General features: G+C 43.6%; 1 protein-coding gene across 1 annotated transcript; it reads right to left on the bottom strand.

Moving 5' to 3' along the window:
- Nucleotides 1–3,204: 3,204 nt before the first annotated feature.
- CD164 (CD164 molecule) lies at nt 3,205–11,426 on the bottom strand. The gene is made up of 5 exons (XM_068182998.1): nt 11,225–11,426; nt 10,398–10,553; nt 8,462–8,650; nt 7,288–7,368; nt 3,205–6,302 (listed from the first exon to the last, which is right to left on the bottom strand). The coding sequence occupies exons 1-5, from the start codon at nt 11,319–11,321 to the stop codon at nt 6,142–6,144; spliced, it is 684 nt and encodes a 227-aa protein (XP_068039099.1). The 5' UTR covers nt 11,322–11,426; the 3' UTR covers nt 3,205–6,141.
- Between the last annotated feature and the right edge of the window lie 5,388 nt (nt 11,427–16,814).

Here is a 16,814-nt window from a genome sequence, read left to right on the forward strand (position 1 = left end):
GCAATAAAGGCTGGCCCAGAAGTAAACCTAAATGCATCTTATAATAATTTCAGGTCATTTTGGAAAATACCACTGAACTGGCAACCTTGAAGTAAGGGAAGAATAACCCACACATAAATCAAAGAGAGGCAGTAATACTCCAGTGCTGTACACATGTACTTCAAGGCATCTGGATGCAGTGTTCAATACCAGCTCCAGTCATTCAATCTGCTAATCCATTTTAGGTACTGGGTGATGCAGGACTCCCTCCTGAGCAAGAGCAGCACTTCATGTCCTCCCTTCACAGACAGTGCAACACAGTACAGAAAGGCAAGGACATCAGCTGAAACGAAAAGGCTTCCTTTGATTATGGTAGCCTTGGAACATGGTGGTGCAAAACACAGCTAGGTGCTTACAAAAAAAAACCATTGATGTCTGGTGGTTTTTTTTTTAACTGCTTTCCTATTGCAACCCTTGCCTACCACATCCTGCCCAGTGAAGGGCTCTCACCCCCAGAGGCTGCTGTCTGCATGCTAAACCTTTGATGTCTGTTTAAAGATGACTCATCAAAAGTGTTGCCTTGACCTGCCCCAGCACCTTCTCTGCTCTCCATCTAGAAAGGAGAAGTGCAGCTCCTTCCACAATGCTACACTACCTAGAAGAAAACAGAAAATGATCATAAGTATATCTGTATTTACCTTACATAGAAAATAAGCTTGCTTTTATAGCCTAGCCAATACAGGATTCAGAGTATCTTCCAGAGACGCATCAAATTGTACTGCAGCTTTTGATCAGTGAGAATGCTAATCTATGTGTCTTTTGGCATCATCCACATGCCCGGATGCTTGTGAACACAAACAATCAAACACTTAAGCACTATTTTTATAAGCAACTAAGACCTAGAATTAAATTCAGGCAAAACTTAACAGCATTGCATTGGTTAAACACTGATTAAAAGAGCTGAAAGTTGCATTAGAAATACTGCAGTATGTAGAGACACAGGATTCCTAGAATAGGGCTGACATCCTTCACAATTACTGAAGCAAGTTTTAATTTATACATGCTTGCTGCTACACTGAAACAAGTAACTTTATTCCCAGAAATGCTGTGGAATCAGCTATCAAATAACATCAGTTCTTTTTTAAGGTATGCAATAAATGAAGGACAAGGTGAGTGATATCTATCCAAGGTCAGTTGTCACTAGAGAAGCCAACAAATGTGATTTTAGCACACTCTAGAAACCAAATGCCAATTTAGAAGTAGAGCAATAGCAGCAGTATGAAGCACTTAACATACCACTGCAGCAGCAAAAAGGGAAGGGCTGTCTCCAGTATTCACAGCTTCTTGTTAAAACACCTAAAGTATTACTCAGTATAGCAAAATTCATAGACTATTTTAGAAAAAATGTTATACCTACAGGAGATAGTCTTCAAAGAGCAGAAGTAACACAGACTGGTACTATAGGATAAACCACTGTACCCAGACTTTCTTTGTGCATTGTAACAAAAACTGAATTCAGTCCTTAACCGTGTGCAGCAGATGGATGATTTTCTGGGAGGCATAGAAATTTTAATAACATCAGGAAGCACTAGGTTTCCTTCATTCCCATACAGCCTTTCTGGAACTACAGCTATATTTTTTTCAATTTCTCATCATATAAAACTGAGTCGTGTCAATACACATTCATACTTGATACACTACCCACATAAGCATCAAGGTCATGATGTGAAACTGAGGTTTCTTCCCCCAGAGTTGGTTATCATTTCAGTCAGTCAGCAACCACAGAACTGCACAGCCTCTCTTCTCTTGCTCAAGCATACTGATAAATTCCCTGGCATGTGGGACTGAGGGAACTGGCAGATGAAGCTGCTGTCCATCATATTTGAGAAGTCATGGTAGTCAGGTTTAGTTCCCACTGACTGGAAAAGGGGAAATGTAACCCCATTTTTAAAAACAAAAAGAAAAAAAGGAAGGCCCAAGGAACTACAGGTTGGTCAGTGTCACCTTAGTACCTGGCAAGAAGAATGAGCAATTCCTCCTGGAATCTGTGCTAAGGCACATGGAAAATAAAGAAGCAATTGGTGACAGCCAACACAGCCTCACTAAGGGCAAATCATGCTAGACCAATCTGGTGCTTTCCACAATGGGGTTACAGCATTGGTGAGTGAAGGAAGAGTGACAGACATCACTTACCTTGACCTGTGCAAAGTATTTGACACTGTCCCACATGACATCCTTGTCTCTAAACTGGAGAGACATGGATTTGACAGACAGACCACTGGGTGGATAAGGAATTCCATTGGATGGCCACACTCAGAGCTGCAGTCAATGGCTCAATGTCCAAGGGGAGACCAGTGATGAGTGGTGTCCTAAGGGCTTGGTATTGGGAGCAGCGCTTTAACATCTTTGTTGGTAACACGGACTGAGAACAGCGCTGAGCAGAAGGACTTGGACATTTTGGTCAATGAGAAGCCCAACGTGAGCTGGCAATGTGCACTCACAGCCCAGAACGACAACTGTGTCCTGGGGTGCATCAAGGGAAATGTGATCAGCGGGTCATGGAAGGTGATTCTTGCTTTCCAACCTGCTCCTGTGAGAACCCACCTCAAGCACTGCATCCATTGGACCTGCAGGAATGAGTCTAGAGGTTGCTCAGAGCAGCTGTAGATACCCCATCCCTGGAAATGTTAAAGCTTCATCCATCCTAGTCTAGTAGAAGGTGCTCCTGCCCAGGGCAGGGGAGCTGAAACTAGATGATCCTCCCTGCCAATAATCACCACTCCATGGTTCTATGCAATCAGAAAAGAAATAAGGCTCAGAGCAGTACCTTTATCATGAAAGTTCCAACAGCCTCTGTGCAAACACAGACAGCAGCCCCTCTTCCACCTGACATCCAGTATTAAAAACTTTGCTTAGAAAGAGGAGTATTAAGCCTCACAGGTTGTTACAAGTGTAACACAATGCATACATTGCTCCTCTTTGGCTTTAAGCAGAAAACAATAAGTAAGCTAACATGGAAAAACATGACCTGAATGAAAATTCTTTTTGAGCTAATTCTAAATCTGAATCAGTTCTGTTAAATACAAAGTTAATTTTTTTTTTTTTTGCATTCTTCCTCTTTCCCTTAGTATTTCTCAATTCCCATGGGAAACAGCTCATCTCTGAGTCACCAAGCAGACATTCCTCTTGGGGATTGCTCACATTAAAGAAAGTTCACAGGTAAAATTCCATTCAACAGATTTTATTTATCAATTTGGTTTTGCGATTACAACTGCTTCAGTTTTCTTCCACTGAAGGCAAGATACAAACTTTTACAGCAACACTTGCAGAGAACATTCTTAAGGTAACAGCTTGATATTTGCACAAGTTGGCTTCAAGAAAAAGCCAGATAACTTGAAGAGTCACTACAATTCAGTGCCTAAAACTGATTTAGGGGCAAGTACAGCTACAGATCTATGAGCTACCTTCCACTTCAAAACACAAGGCCAAGAAAAACTGCAAGTTGTTACTTCAGGTTTTTTGCTAGTACACAGCACACATCAGCTGATACTGCATTTCACAAAGGAGTAATTACTTTCAACAGTGAGGCAGCCAAGCACATGGTGAAGATGTATAACCCAGCCTCCCCTACCCCCAAAGAACCAAAAGGGAAACAACTCAAGCCACGACTCTGAATTGTGGATCTACACCTTGGAGGCAAGGCTAATGAGCAAGAGGTGTGTAGTGCAGGCCTTCCAGAACGTGACTAAATTGATACAGCACAAACTTGAGTTTTTCAGATAGACATTTGTACATGCCAGAGATCTTGGGTTTCCTAAAGTCTTGGAAAATAGCAATTGCTGGCACCACAACAAATTTAGTAACTAAGGCAAGGTATCCCTTCTACCCTTTAAAACAAAATTTGAGGCAAACAAGTAAGCAATTTTAAGGCACTTTAAACATTATTTTTAGTTTGCTTTACCAGCATACTTTATCATCAACCTAAATCAGGATTAGCAAAGCCCACGAATAAGCATTTCAGCAACATTTTACAGAGCAACTTTTTTGTGGCAATGTTTTCCACGCTATGAAGTGTTCTCTAGGACTTTTCTGAAAGTTTCCCAAAAGAGCCCTTTGAGGCCAAAAGTTGTATACTAGATATAGTTTGCTTTGCTGAGCTGAAGGCAAACTGTCATATTTCAAAAGAGTATTTTGTTCACTTCAAAGCACAGAATACAAGCTCATGGATTTTTTTTTAAACAAATAAATGTAGGAAAATAGTTCTTAGATAGGGAAAGGACAGATTTAAGTGATTTCACAATAAGGCTAAGGATACACCCTCTAACTCACACACATACTGTTGCTGAAAACTGGCTGCTCACTGCTGTTTTCATAAACCTGAGCTGATTGTCTTATTTTTGTTTAGAAAACCAAAAGCTAATGAACTCAAAGATACAGTACTGGTGAGTAACCTCCGCACTTTGTAGCAATTTGAGTTTTCTATGCAGCACAACAGAAACAATGCCATTCAAACTAGAAGAACACAAGAAAGCAACACTGTACACCTCAAGTTTCCAACTGAAATGCACTTAATTTGCTCCATAATTCAAGTCCCACTGCCATGACTATTATCTGTTATCAATGCTATTTTTGTATTGGGTGCCCAGTTCCAGTCAAGTCAGAGCTAGTAAGACGGTACTACATATTATCCCAAAACTGATGATCAGGGGATATCATCAGAAGCTATGCATTATGTGCTACCTCCACCACTTGATTTTATCTCTACATCCAGTTTTCCTGTGGGTTTATTTTCACAGGTGGTCAAGTCAGTCTGCATTGGAGATGACGTACCTTTGATACTCAGATCACACGGCTCATCCAGCCAAGGGGAAAAAAAAAACCCTGAACTATTTGACTGAATAGATTTCCTTAACCAGTTCACTGCAAGGTGGCACGAACCTGAAGTCAGGAAAGGGAGAAGGGACAGAAAAAAGGTGTAGCCTGCGGTCCCAGGATTACAGCAGTCCTGACTAGGATCAAATCAGCAGATCCTCTGAATGACCCTTAACTGCTCCCTCAGCAAGCAGACATACAGGAGGGCAACAAAGAAAAATAACAACAACCCAAGCTACTGAAATTAATTGCAACAAGTTTTAAGAACCATTTGAATAACAAAAACATCAGGATTTCCCAAACATCAGTATTTCAAGTATAATTGTGAGCTGTTGCCTTTTTATACAGGGAATGAACTGAATTATATCACTAATTTTATGGTTGGTCTTTGTAGGCCAGAACAAAAGGTAAACAAGCCAAAGCTTTGGTTTGTGGCTGAACACCGCTGTACCGTACTCCTCACTCTAAAACAAAATCACTAAGGGACAGTTATTCCAGGGTATTTTTTTTTTAACTGGAATGCTCAAGTCACATGTATTTTATATTCCTACGTAAAGTAAATACTTAAAAATTTTATTTATCTTTGATATAGCTGGGACATTCTTACAGCCTACTGAAATTTAGTCTTTTAAGGCACTAATACTTACTTCCCTATTAGGAGGATTACTCCTACATCCACCCTCAACATTAATTTGAAATGGCATAGGAATTCTGTTTTGAATGAAGTATTTTATGAGGCAACTTTTATTCTTGTGTAAAAAAAAAAAGGGTTATGCTATTCTGTTAAGACATTATCTAATTCTACATTTTTGCCCATCTTTCTAGCAACACACTGTAAGAGCCATAAGCTACTACAAATAGTATTTCACTCCCTGAAATCAGTCACTAATAATTCACATCTTGATAAAACTGAAGGTATACTGTATCAGATGTTGTTTATATTAGCCTTCAGAGAAGGTAATTTTAAGATTGTCTACTGGACAGTGTTACCACTGAATAAGAATCTCTGAACATTCTACATTTGGCGTTACCAAGAAAAGTCCCACATCAGCAGCCACTAAAGGAAAATAAAACAGCCATTAGAACCCATGCAGCATATTGCAAGTAATCCTGTTGAAGAGATTCATATCACTTCTTGCCAAGTATAATGTTGCAAAAATATTCATTTGAAGTCTTCTTTTAGAGATTTAAAGGATATTATGAACTGCTGTCATCCACGAGCAACAGAAAATATTTTGGTTCAGTGAACTACAGGTGTTGGGCTACTAGTCCATTACCAAGGGCCAGGTCCTAAAGCGTGTGGTAATTTCGGTCTTTAGATCTGCAGAATTTGTACAGAAAGAAAAGAACAGCCTGCAGACCCAGAACAAGGACAATTCCACCTATGAAACTCGCAGCATCAAAGGTAGATTTGCGTGGAGCAGGTACAGGAGCCACAGTAGTAGTTGAACCTGTTAAACAGCAAATTAGAAACCGTAAGTGCACAATGCTCACCACAGTTCTACAGATTTAAGTACTGGATTCCTTGTATTAAGAGTACTTAAAACATCAAAACACCAATAAGAAATCAAAAAAGAATCAAAAGTGAAGCCATGCCAGCATCTGAATTTAGATTACTGGTACTGAAATTCTGATTAAATGCTGTTTGTACAAGGCTAGAGCTATTTATAGACCAACTGCTCCAGACCTCAAAACTGAGCAATACCCAGCTGGACTTTATTTGTACTTCAAAAAGCCAAAGCCTTCCTCCTCTACATAGAATATATTATTGATATGCCCACATTCAAGACATACTTTCCAGTCACAGCTCCTTGCTCCTGTTTTTTTTTTTTTTTTTGCTTAAATTTAACATAAATTTTTGTCTTCCATCTACTGTACTTTACCCCAAGAGTTAGGCTTAAAAAAACAGCTGAAGTCACAAATACAAGCCTGGAAATAAAAGCCATCTGCTGATGGGTAGTTTTAAAGAGCTTTGCTTTGTGAGACCTTTTCATTAAATGGCATACTTAGGACTGACTTGGAAATAAAATTCTTCAGCTTATTCCCGTCACTGTAGAACAATTTCATTTAACAAAAACAAAAAAAAACCCCATCCCATTATTATGCTGCAAGAACAAAATACCACCTCCCAAAGACAGGGGAGTTAACAAGGTACTTCCAACCACACTATTAAAATCATCCAGCTGATCTCATTTGACCAACATGTTTCTGACTTTTTGTATCTCACTAATTAGCTCTATTTCTCAGGCTATATAACCTTGATACTTGCATACATCACCTTAACGAAAAGACTTGCCAGGAAGTTAGAAGTGACAACACCAGATACACTAATATTACTCCAGTGGTGTCACTTGGTGAGTCTTTCAAGATAACACTCTTAAAGCAACACTGATTTCTAAGTAATTAATGCTTGAATTATGGCAGTTGTAGAGTTACCTGCAGGAGGGGCTGTCGTGGTGGCTGAAGTCACGGTAGTTTTAGGCGGAGGAGCAAGAGTAGTTGCATTGGTGACGTTGGCTGTTTGAGAGAAGACAGTACGTACACACCATAAACTCCAAAGCAAAGTTTGCAAGCACTGACGTTCCTATGCAAATGATTTTTCCTGTTTTGCTTTAACAAGGATAACCTTTGCCCTCAGTCTGTATCCCACACAATTAAGGTGGTGAGCTGCATGGCATAAAGCCAAGTTCCTGCAACAAGGATTATTTTCAAACTTGCATACTACTGTTACCCAAATACTTCAAGGTTCTCCACAGATCAGTGATTCTTTGTTCAGACAAAATGACTTTTCTTTCAAGCGCTCATATAAATGCTGGTATTTGAACAAGGATCAAGAGATCTGCTTCAAGACAACCGAGAATCTGCATCTAGGCAAAAGACTTTCATTAGAATCAGTTAGTATCAATTGTACTAAAAAGTACCTAATCTAACACCTCTAGACAGGAGAAACAAACACACTCTTTCTTCTGTCCTCAAAACACTGTGAATGCCATCACTAGAATAAAACCACTCACCTAAAATGAAACTGTCTCCTAAAAACTTTCATCACCAAGCCACCTAAGCTGGGTCTCTGACCTCTCCCCCTACCCTAAAAATTAGTATTACTAAAAATTAATCAGTATTCCACTATGTGCCTGGGACAAGTGTCAGCATCTGTGGGTTTACTCAAAGCTAATCATACTGTACATTAGGCTGCTCTGAGCCTAATCAAGTACCAACTTGTTACCTCCCAGCTCCCTTGATCAGCAAGTTTTTAAAGATTCAGTGACTTTTTAAAAAATAATTTCACTGTAGAGATGGCAGAGAAATTTTTGGAAAAAAAATCCCAAAAAAACAAAAAACCCCCAAGCTCCTAAGAATTCATAATTAGTGGCAGTTACTAATTCAATTACCACTGAGCCAATTTTAACACAGAAAATGCTTCCTGCCAACATAACTAAGAGTCTTCTAAAATCCACTTCTTCCAAACCTTAGAACCTTTAATGCGTTCTGCACATCAGATTTTTAGTAGCCAAGCTACTACAGTGAACTGCGGAAGAAGCCACTGTCTTTCATGTTATTCACCAGTTCCCAGTCTCCTGCCATTCTGAGTTCAGTGTTTCTGTATTACCTATAGGAGTATGAACTGTGGTGGAAGTACTGGTCGTGGTAGCATTGGAAGACGCCGTGGTAGCATTGGAAGATGCTGTGGTCGCATTGGAAGACGCTGTGGTCGCATTGGTGGGTGTTACAGTGACATTGGAAGTAGGTGTTACAGTGACATTGGGTGTAGTAACACTGGTAGGAGAAACTGTGGAAACTATGAAAAAATAAAGTTACATTAGAGACTGTATTGAACTTAAAAACAACTCAACAAAATAACACCGGACAGCATAGCTTTAGGAATTCCATAAAGTACTGAGGTTCAAGTCGTTCTAGTTTGAAGTTACAAAGCTTTTGAATCCACTATACTAACACCAAAAGCTGCATGAATGAATACGTGAAAAATCTTATCACAGGCAGCCCAGTAAAGCCAGTGCTCAACTGGCAGCTCAAGATTCCTCAAAGCAAACCAGAGTGAGAAGAACCCTACTCTCCAAGCAGAAACTGCATGCTTTACACAGGAGAACACTAGGTACAGAGCACTGCTTCCCAACCTCACTGCAACTGAGACTGAACCTGAGCTTTAGGTAATGCAGCCAGCTATAAATACAGTAGAAAGCAATCAAAGTGTGGGAAATAAAGACAAGAACCTGGAGAAATTAATGTACACATGTATAAAAAGGAGAGCAGAAAAAAAGTCAATCTATTTGTATTTTGATCACAGCAGAAGCCAGCAACCTAACCAGTCCAGCTGCCTTTTTACATCAGTCTCAGGTCAAACACTTACCTTAAACCACGACAACACATCCACTAGCTGGATCAAGTAAGATTTTCTCATAATCTACAGTTTTACCACATTAGTTTTAATTGAGACTTACTCATACAGGCATCATACTCAGCAAACCCACATACAACCCACAACTCCTTCTGCTGCATGCTCTCCAGCACATTTCCCATCATATCCACCCACTCCAGGCACCTAGGGGTGACCTTTCACTTTTCTCCATGAAAGGAATGCTGCTATCCACAGATCTCTGGCAAGCAGCATGCTCATTTACCTCTCAAATAACAGCTACAAGTACACTATCTAACTGCAGTATTCTGACAATCCAAAGTAAGCCTGAATCCACACGGCCTTTCTCTTAGTTATGGCAGGATCAGGTCAGAAAGGCTGGCACCACTCCTTCCCTTTCACATAAGAAGATATGAAAAGACCTTTTTGAGGTTGCATCAGTGAGGTGTGCAACAGATGCCCTATTCTCTTTAGGAAGGCAGCACCCAAAGCACTTCAAGAGCTTTATGACTGGTTTCTCGATAACAGATTTCAGGGGAGGGGGAAAGTCAGTCAATAATGGTGGATATACATCTGAGGAATGATCACAGCACACACAGTGGCCTCTGACAAATGAGCAACCTTCAGTCTTGTAGACTCCTCACTGGTATGTGGAAAATTTAGCACACTACGTCTGTTAAGACAGGAAGACAGTTGGTAGAGCCAACTTATACAAGCTACACTAGGACTTCTAATTTAGTTCCAAGAACAGCCTTCCCAGACTAACACAGTGAAGGATCAGATTTGCAAGAGTAAAGGATTAGGAGACGTTTTTATCAATGAGCTGTTAACTTCAGAATCTGTATCAGGGTCTCAGACATTGTCCCAATGACACCTCCTGGTGTGAAAGGCTCTGTGGGGTCTTTTACATGGGAAAACAGCAAGTTCCCCAACTCTCCCCATTAGCAGACACCTGCTCTCCACTGAAAAAAAAAATACCCTGATACCACGAACTCAGCTTTTCAGCCTAGCCAAGCTGACGTTTATCCCAAGATAAACCCCTTGTGCTGGCTCTCGCACAGGGTAAATTCGGATACTCCTCCTAGTCGAGGAGGAACCAGGAACCACTGGAGGGGTCTGGCCTGCCGGCCCAACAGCGCCCTCTCCCGTGGCAGCGGAGCGGCGCGCTAACCCCAGGCGGAGCAGTCCCGGAGCAGCCCAGGCTGCCGCTCCCGCAGGGTGTTCCGCACCGGCCCGCATCCCGCCGGCGGGGCAGGGCCGGAGGAGATCCCTGCGGGCTGGAGCAGCGGTGACCGGGCAGCGTCACCCTCGGCTGGAGCCAGCGCCACTACGGAACGCGGCCAGGGAACACTGAAGCGCTTCCAGAGACAACTTTCTGTTTTCTTTTGTGTTGCTGTCCCCCCGTTTTGGGGCTCGCGTCACGTTTCGCGGTTCTCGGCCCCGCAAACACTTTGGCAAACAGCCCACAGGGCCCGAGCTGTGAGCAACTGGGGCCAAACCCGCGGGACGACTAACGGGGCTCACAGCGGGACAAGAACACGCGGCAGCCGGGCCAGAACGACACGGCTGCACCAAGGCACCCCCGCTCCCAGACGCGTTCCAAGGTGCAAGAAGCAGCCGCCCACCGTTCCCTGGCACCGGCTCCCTCCTCCAAGGGGGGGTAGCACAGGATAACGGGTCCCAGACCGGCACAAGCAGGAGAGCGGCTCAAAAGCTCGACGGGCTGCGGCCGCTGCTCGCAGGAAGCGGCGGCGGCGGCCGAGCGAGCGCCGGGGGAGCGCAGGGCGGGTCCCGGCGGGTCCCGGCGGGTCCCGGGGCTCCGCGGCGCTCCCGGCCCGCCGCCCGCGGAGGGTCCGGCAGCCGGCGCGCACAGACGGACAGCCCCGCCGGGCTCGGTGCGCGGAGCCCGCCTCGCTCCCCACAGCGCCGGGCACGGGGCGGGGCTGCCCCGTCAGCAGCTCCCGGAGGAAAGGAGGGGGGAGGGCGCGAATCACTCACCGTCGGTCATCGTTAGGTTCGCGGCCATCCCGCAGAGGCAGCACGCCACGGAAACGACGGCGAGGGGGAACGTAAATGTCGCAAGTGTCCGGCCCATGGCGGCGATTGTGGTGAAACGAGGGGGCTGCGGCTCCCGCTCCCGCTCGGCACTTCCCTTCCCTTCCCTGCCCTGCCCTGCCCCGCTCCCGCTGCCGCCGCGCGCCGCCGCCCCGTGCAGCGTCGCGTCACGAGAGCGCCCCGAGCTGGCCCCGCCTCCCGCCCGCGGCGGTGCTGTGGTTTCGCCCGGCTTCCTCCTGCCCCCCCTTCCGCCGGGTAATGGAACGGTCCGCAGCGCGGCACCGCCCCCCCACGTGACCCCGCCGCTCCTGCGGGTGAGAGCTTTTCCCGCGCGTTACGCGCCGCTACGTCACCACGGAGGTCCCGCCCCCTCCCCGCTGGGTCCGCTCATTGGCTGGGGGTGAGGCGGAGGGCGGGGCAGGGGCGCGCGGGCGGCGGAGATGCGGCCCGCGCTGGAGCCGGGAGCCGCGCTGGAGCCGGGAGCCGCGCTGGGCGGGCGGTGGGGACGAGGATGCTCCCACCGGCCCACACCAGCTGCTCGTGGCCACGGGTCACAGCTGTTGCCCCGTTCCCACGCCGCTCCCCCATTTCTACCGTGACACAACAGCGAAGTGTACTTAAATTATGCTTAAGTGGTAGTTTAAATGAGTCGCACGTGAACCGCAGCAATCTGCGTGCAGCACTTGCAGTGTTGTCCAGCTGTGCTCCCAGCAGCACTGGTGCCATCACAGGTGGAAGCGGCACACTGGGAGTTGGTGTCAGCCCCGGGTGAAATGGTTGCAATAGCAGGAAGGAGGCGTGGTACAAATTGTAACCCTTATCTTTGCAGCTGCGCTGTAGAGAGCACCTGGAGAAGGCTCTTTGGTCATCCCACCGCTTTTCGTGGATCTGGCAGTGTCAGGTTTGCAGCTGGACTCGAAGGATGTATCCAACCTAAGTGATTCTAAGAATCAGAGATTTTCCCCAGACCACTGGGTAGAGTTCCCCCTACGCCTATCACATTTTTTCTGTCCTTTGTTTCTCCCTAAGGCAGCTTGAGTCTATATATATCATGATCAGTGGACTCTGCAAATAAAAGTTTATTTGTGTAAATCTGCCTCAGCATTTTGTGCAGTGTCGACACAGGTGAATGTTGGGAAACCAAGGCAAACATTCATGTGTGCTTGTATTCAAGGAGAGCTAAGCTAGAGCTATAATGCAAATTTTATTATGGTCTAGGTCAAAGGACAAATTGAAGAAAAGAGTTATAATCAGGCCAATTTCCCCTTGGTTCTCCTAAGTGTGAGCTGGACTTGGGCAATAAAGAGGAAATTGCCAAATAAATCCCTAGCTTAATCTTCCCATTTTACTTTCTTTCCTGAAAGTGTTATATGGCCAAGAGCCAAGAGACTAATACAAATGCAGAAATTTTAACTCAAGCTACCTATCATGGTTACTGTGTTAGCTATCGAGGGGCCTGTAGGGCTGCTGGTAATACATAATTTGGGTACAAAGCTTTCTGACAAGGTTCTGTACTGCCACATATTGTGGTGCTTTCTGCCAGCAGGCAGGATGGCTAATGCTTTGTCTTCCTGCAAAGAAACCTCAGGGAGAAAACATAAAAGAAAGGTCTGCAAAGAAACGAAAGAGAATCAATTTTGTGATACGAACTGGAACCTAGTAACAGCTGCATTAAAATGACCAAACGTTCTGTTGTATGTAAATGTCAGTAACATCAGAATTTAGTTCTGAAAAGTGATAAGAAAACGGAGTCGCACACTGACTTTAGTTATCTCTCATTCTCCATTTTTACTGGAGTGGTAGTGTACAATAATTTAGTTATTTCTACAGTATGACAAAAGTTTCTGGGCTTTTAATAAGAAATATTTTTCACATGCATTATTAAAATACGATATTTCTGTTCCACTTTGAATAAACAGCATAAGTTGAGAAACAGCATAAATAAAAATTGCAATGTAATCAAAATTGCAGGGAGCATGGAATGAGGGCATTTTCTACGGATTCCACTTATCCCTCCTGGCCATACCTGAAGAGGTTTTTATGTCCTTCTGGAACAAGGGTCTTCTGCTTGGATCAGGGCTTGTTCAGAGGGTCTACTGAGATTTTACTAGACACGTGGTATTATTTGAACTCAGGTTTTCTTTTTTTGCAGGTCTTGTGGGTTATAATGTTAAATATATCTTCAGCAGTTATCAGTGTTTTATGAGGGATTGCAGTGGCAGTTCTGTTGATGTACTGGACACATGAAGTGTAATGGTTGCTGCAATCTGCATTTCATCAGGAGTGCATACTAAAAATCTCTTATTTTGAGAAAGTAATAGGACAGTTAAATAAGATAAAAGACAAGACTCTAATCAGTGTTTATGTGTATGGAAAAAGTGGGAGAAAATTAAGTACATAAAAAATAGAACTAAGACTACCAGCAAAGGCAAGAACATCTCCACAAGCAAGTGAAAACATGTTTATCATTCTGGGGGCTGGTGGGAATCCAGGGAAAAGATAAATGTGGTTTATCTGTTTTTTCTTATAGTCAGCCTCTTGGGACTTTGTTGCAGCATACAGTCAGCAGGATCATGGCAATCTGGGTTGTTGTTGTTGGATTTAAAACACCACATTCATCACTGGATTCAGTTCTTATTGCACTGTTGTATACTTAGTGGTTAGTAAGGCATTTACCTCTGTTTTGAATCTATAAGGAATTCCAAGCACTGCATTACTGGAAAATTATGTAAAATCCTTGACAAAATGGGCAAAACCTAAGAGTCTGCAGATGCCATTTTAGGAAAGCACATTTGAAACATAGCAAATGCCCAGGATTTGGAGCAGATTGTATTGCATCAATTGGTGCTTGGCAAGATGTGTTAATGGATTGAAGAGATTCCACAGGAGTATACAGCAGTATGACAGCAGTAAATTAAAACCAAAATTTAGTAGATTAACTGAAGGGAATAGATATTTTCTTCATTTTGTAAACATTGGTTCTCATTTCCATATTGTCATTTCAAGTGCACGGAAAGAGAAGTGCATGTGAAATGTAAATATGTGGTGGGTGTTGTAGCAGGGGAAATACAGCGTCTGAGGAGGTTTTGAAGTATTTGTTACCTCTACATAATGATGCATTATTGTATCCTGGTGCTGTTCACCAGAATGGTGAATTGTTCAGAAATAACGTATTGACTCCTGTGCCCGGAGCTTTGTAACCTTTGTTGGTCCTTGCATCCTAAGGCAGGTATGGCAGTAAATCCCGCTGTAGGGGTGTGTCCAGCCAAGGCTGAATACGGCCCCAGGCACATCCAGGGTGGTGTATTTAAGGTACCTGTGTGTCTGTCCCCAGCAGGAATTCTGTGTGAGGACATTGGCACCTGTACTGTACAAGCTGCTTGCCTGAGGCAGGCAAGGTGGAGCTGTGTTTGGTACACACAAATTCTCTGTTACAGGTACTCACTCAGCCCCACCAGGTGGGGTGGAAAGGCTGCTTTTAACATAAGGAACAAATAAAATAATAGAGTGGTTAGTGATAATAACATAATGTATAAAATATTTTTCTAACTCTTTTAGAGGTAGAGACGCAGACTGATGCTTTTAGTCTAAGGCAAGCCAGAGATATGTCTTGAGAAGAATAAAAGGCAACAGGTAGAGGTAAGATGGAGTGGAAAGAATAAACCTTTCACCTGTGCAGCTGCAGCCAACCAGATAATGAGGACAGGCTGATTTAGGTGACCAAAGGAAAATAAGGCTAATGTTTAGATGGAGTTCTTGTAACAGTACATCCATTGACTGTATTTTTTAACATGCATTTTTTAGTTGGTGATAGTGTAATACAGCGGTGGGCTTTGGCCTATGTCAGGGCAGGAGCATATTCCCTAGGAGTTTAGCTGTGTCCTCAAGGCTGGCTGATAAAAATGCCTTGGTCAGTCTGGGAGGTTTTCAAGTGAAGAAACTTCATGAAGGTCTCCACAACTTTTTCTCAAGTAGATGTTTTTGTTCTGAGGCTCTTGCATCTGGCCCCTGCCTGAGATGCAACACCTGTGGGCTGCCTGTGCCTGGCCTTGGGTCCCACTCACCTGTGCTCTTGCTGAGCCCTGATGGCCTGGACTGGTGCTTCTTCCCACACAGCAGCTAAGGTTCAGGCACAATTGAGCTCTGTTGATCTGGCCACCCATTACTGCCTCTTAATATCCCAAATCTTATCAGAATTACAGTACCAAGATTTTTTCTATGAAGTTTGTAAAATCATTCCACTTACCCATTTTCTTTGTGCAATAGCTGTATTACATCATTCTGATCCATTTGATGTGCTGCATAGTTGATATTATCAGTAAAGTTCTTTCAAAACCAGTCCCTCCGAGTACCTTTTTTTCCTTCCTGGAACTGGTGGCAAGAATTTTTTGTCTGACTTACAGCTGGGGGTCAACAGTGAATTAGTGAAGGGCATCCCAAGCAATAAAGTATGTGAAGGACAATAGCAAAGAGCTGTAGCCATGATAGTCTAAAAAGGAAGGCAAGGTTGGTCTGTAGGAAGGTGAAATATGTTGTCAGATGTCTGCCTGATACCATGAAAATGAACATATACTTCAGAGATCCCAGGGCTTCCCCAGTTCCCTGTGGAGTACCTACACAGCTGAGGAGCCACGCTAACAATTTCTGCTGGCTTTAGCAGCACTCCTGGATCAGATTCAGAAAACTTCTGGCCTCAGATTAGGTAAACTACCTTGTAGATAATGACTTTGGCCTCCAACTTTTGTCTCATCAGTGCTTGAATAAGTAGGGGAGAATGATTGGAGCCTACTGTCTGTGCTGTATTAACACAATGTCCTTGTGCTTTTGACACATACGCCTGTGCAAAGAAAACTGGTGTGTAGTCTGAGGGCTTCTTTCATCACTTTTCATTTAAAGCAGTGTCTAAGAGAGTGTTTTCCTGGAGTAAGAAACTCATAAACTTAAAAAAAAGCCAATAAAGCAAAACTTGAAAGATACCAGTTTTTCTTACAGTGGTGACACATTACATAAATGAAACACTGTGTAATTCGGTAAGATAATAGTTTTCTCAGAATGCATGTTGCTGCCAGCTGTTCTTTGTAGAAGGGAGTTGTTTTATATGGTTGCTGGCAAGGGAACTTCTCCAAACCCAGCAGCTGACAATGAAAGTCTTCACCTCCCCATTTGCCAACTGCCCCTGAATTTCCTGGCTTTGTGGAGATCCTATGGCTTGCCTCTGGACTTGCATGTCCTCTGGATGCTTGTGCATGCTGTTTCTCTGCTATGGCACTCTGAGAGACAGCACTGTATTTCTACTGACTTGACCAGAGATGTAAGTTATAGCAGAAAATTTGTCACAAAACATCATTTTGGATTAAGATGAATATTCCATTTCTGTTTCGTTGTTCATAGCCTTGGACTCCAAACTGCAGACACTGGGGAACCAGGCTTGAAAGATGCACTTGTTTCTTTAGGTGACCTCTTAATACTGGATGAAAGTTTTTACCATGCTTTTTTCTGGCAGAGTGTCCTGCCACAACCAATGCAAATACAG

The sequence above is a fragment of the Anomalospiza imberbis genome, chromosome 3 (genome assembly GCF_031753505.1).
Source record: "Anomalospiza imberbis isolate Cuckoo-Finch-1a 21T00152 chromosome 3, ASM3175350v1, whole genome shotgun sequence".
Taxonomy (NCBI): Eukaryota; Metazoa; Chordata; class Aves; order Passeriformes; family Viduidae; genus Anomalospiza; species Anomalospiza imberbis.

What these genes read in the sequence shown, in the direction of transcription:
- CD164 (XM_068182998.1), bottom strand. Translation starts at nt 11,321, where the DNA reads ATGGGCCGGACACTTGCGACATTTACGTTCCCCCTCGCCGTCGTTTCC. An exon ending in CACAGTTCATACTCCTATAG is followed by an intron (nt 7,369 to 8,461) that starts GTAATACAGAAA and finishes TCTCTCAAACAG; the next exon opens with CCAACGTCACCAATGCAACT. An exon ending in CACGACAGCCCCTCCTGCAG is followed by an intron (nt 6,303 to 7,287) that starts GTAACTCTACAA and finishes GCTGTTTAACAG; the next exon opens with GTTCAACTACTACTGTGGCT.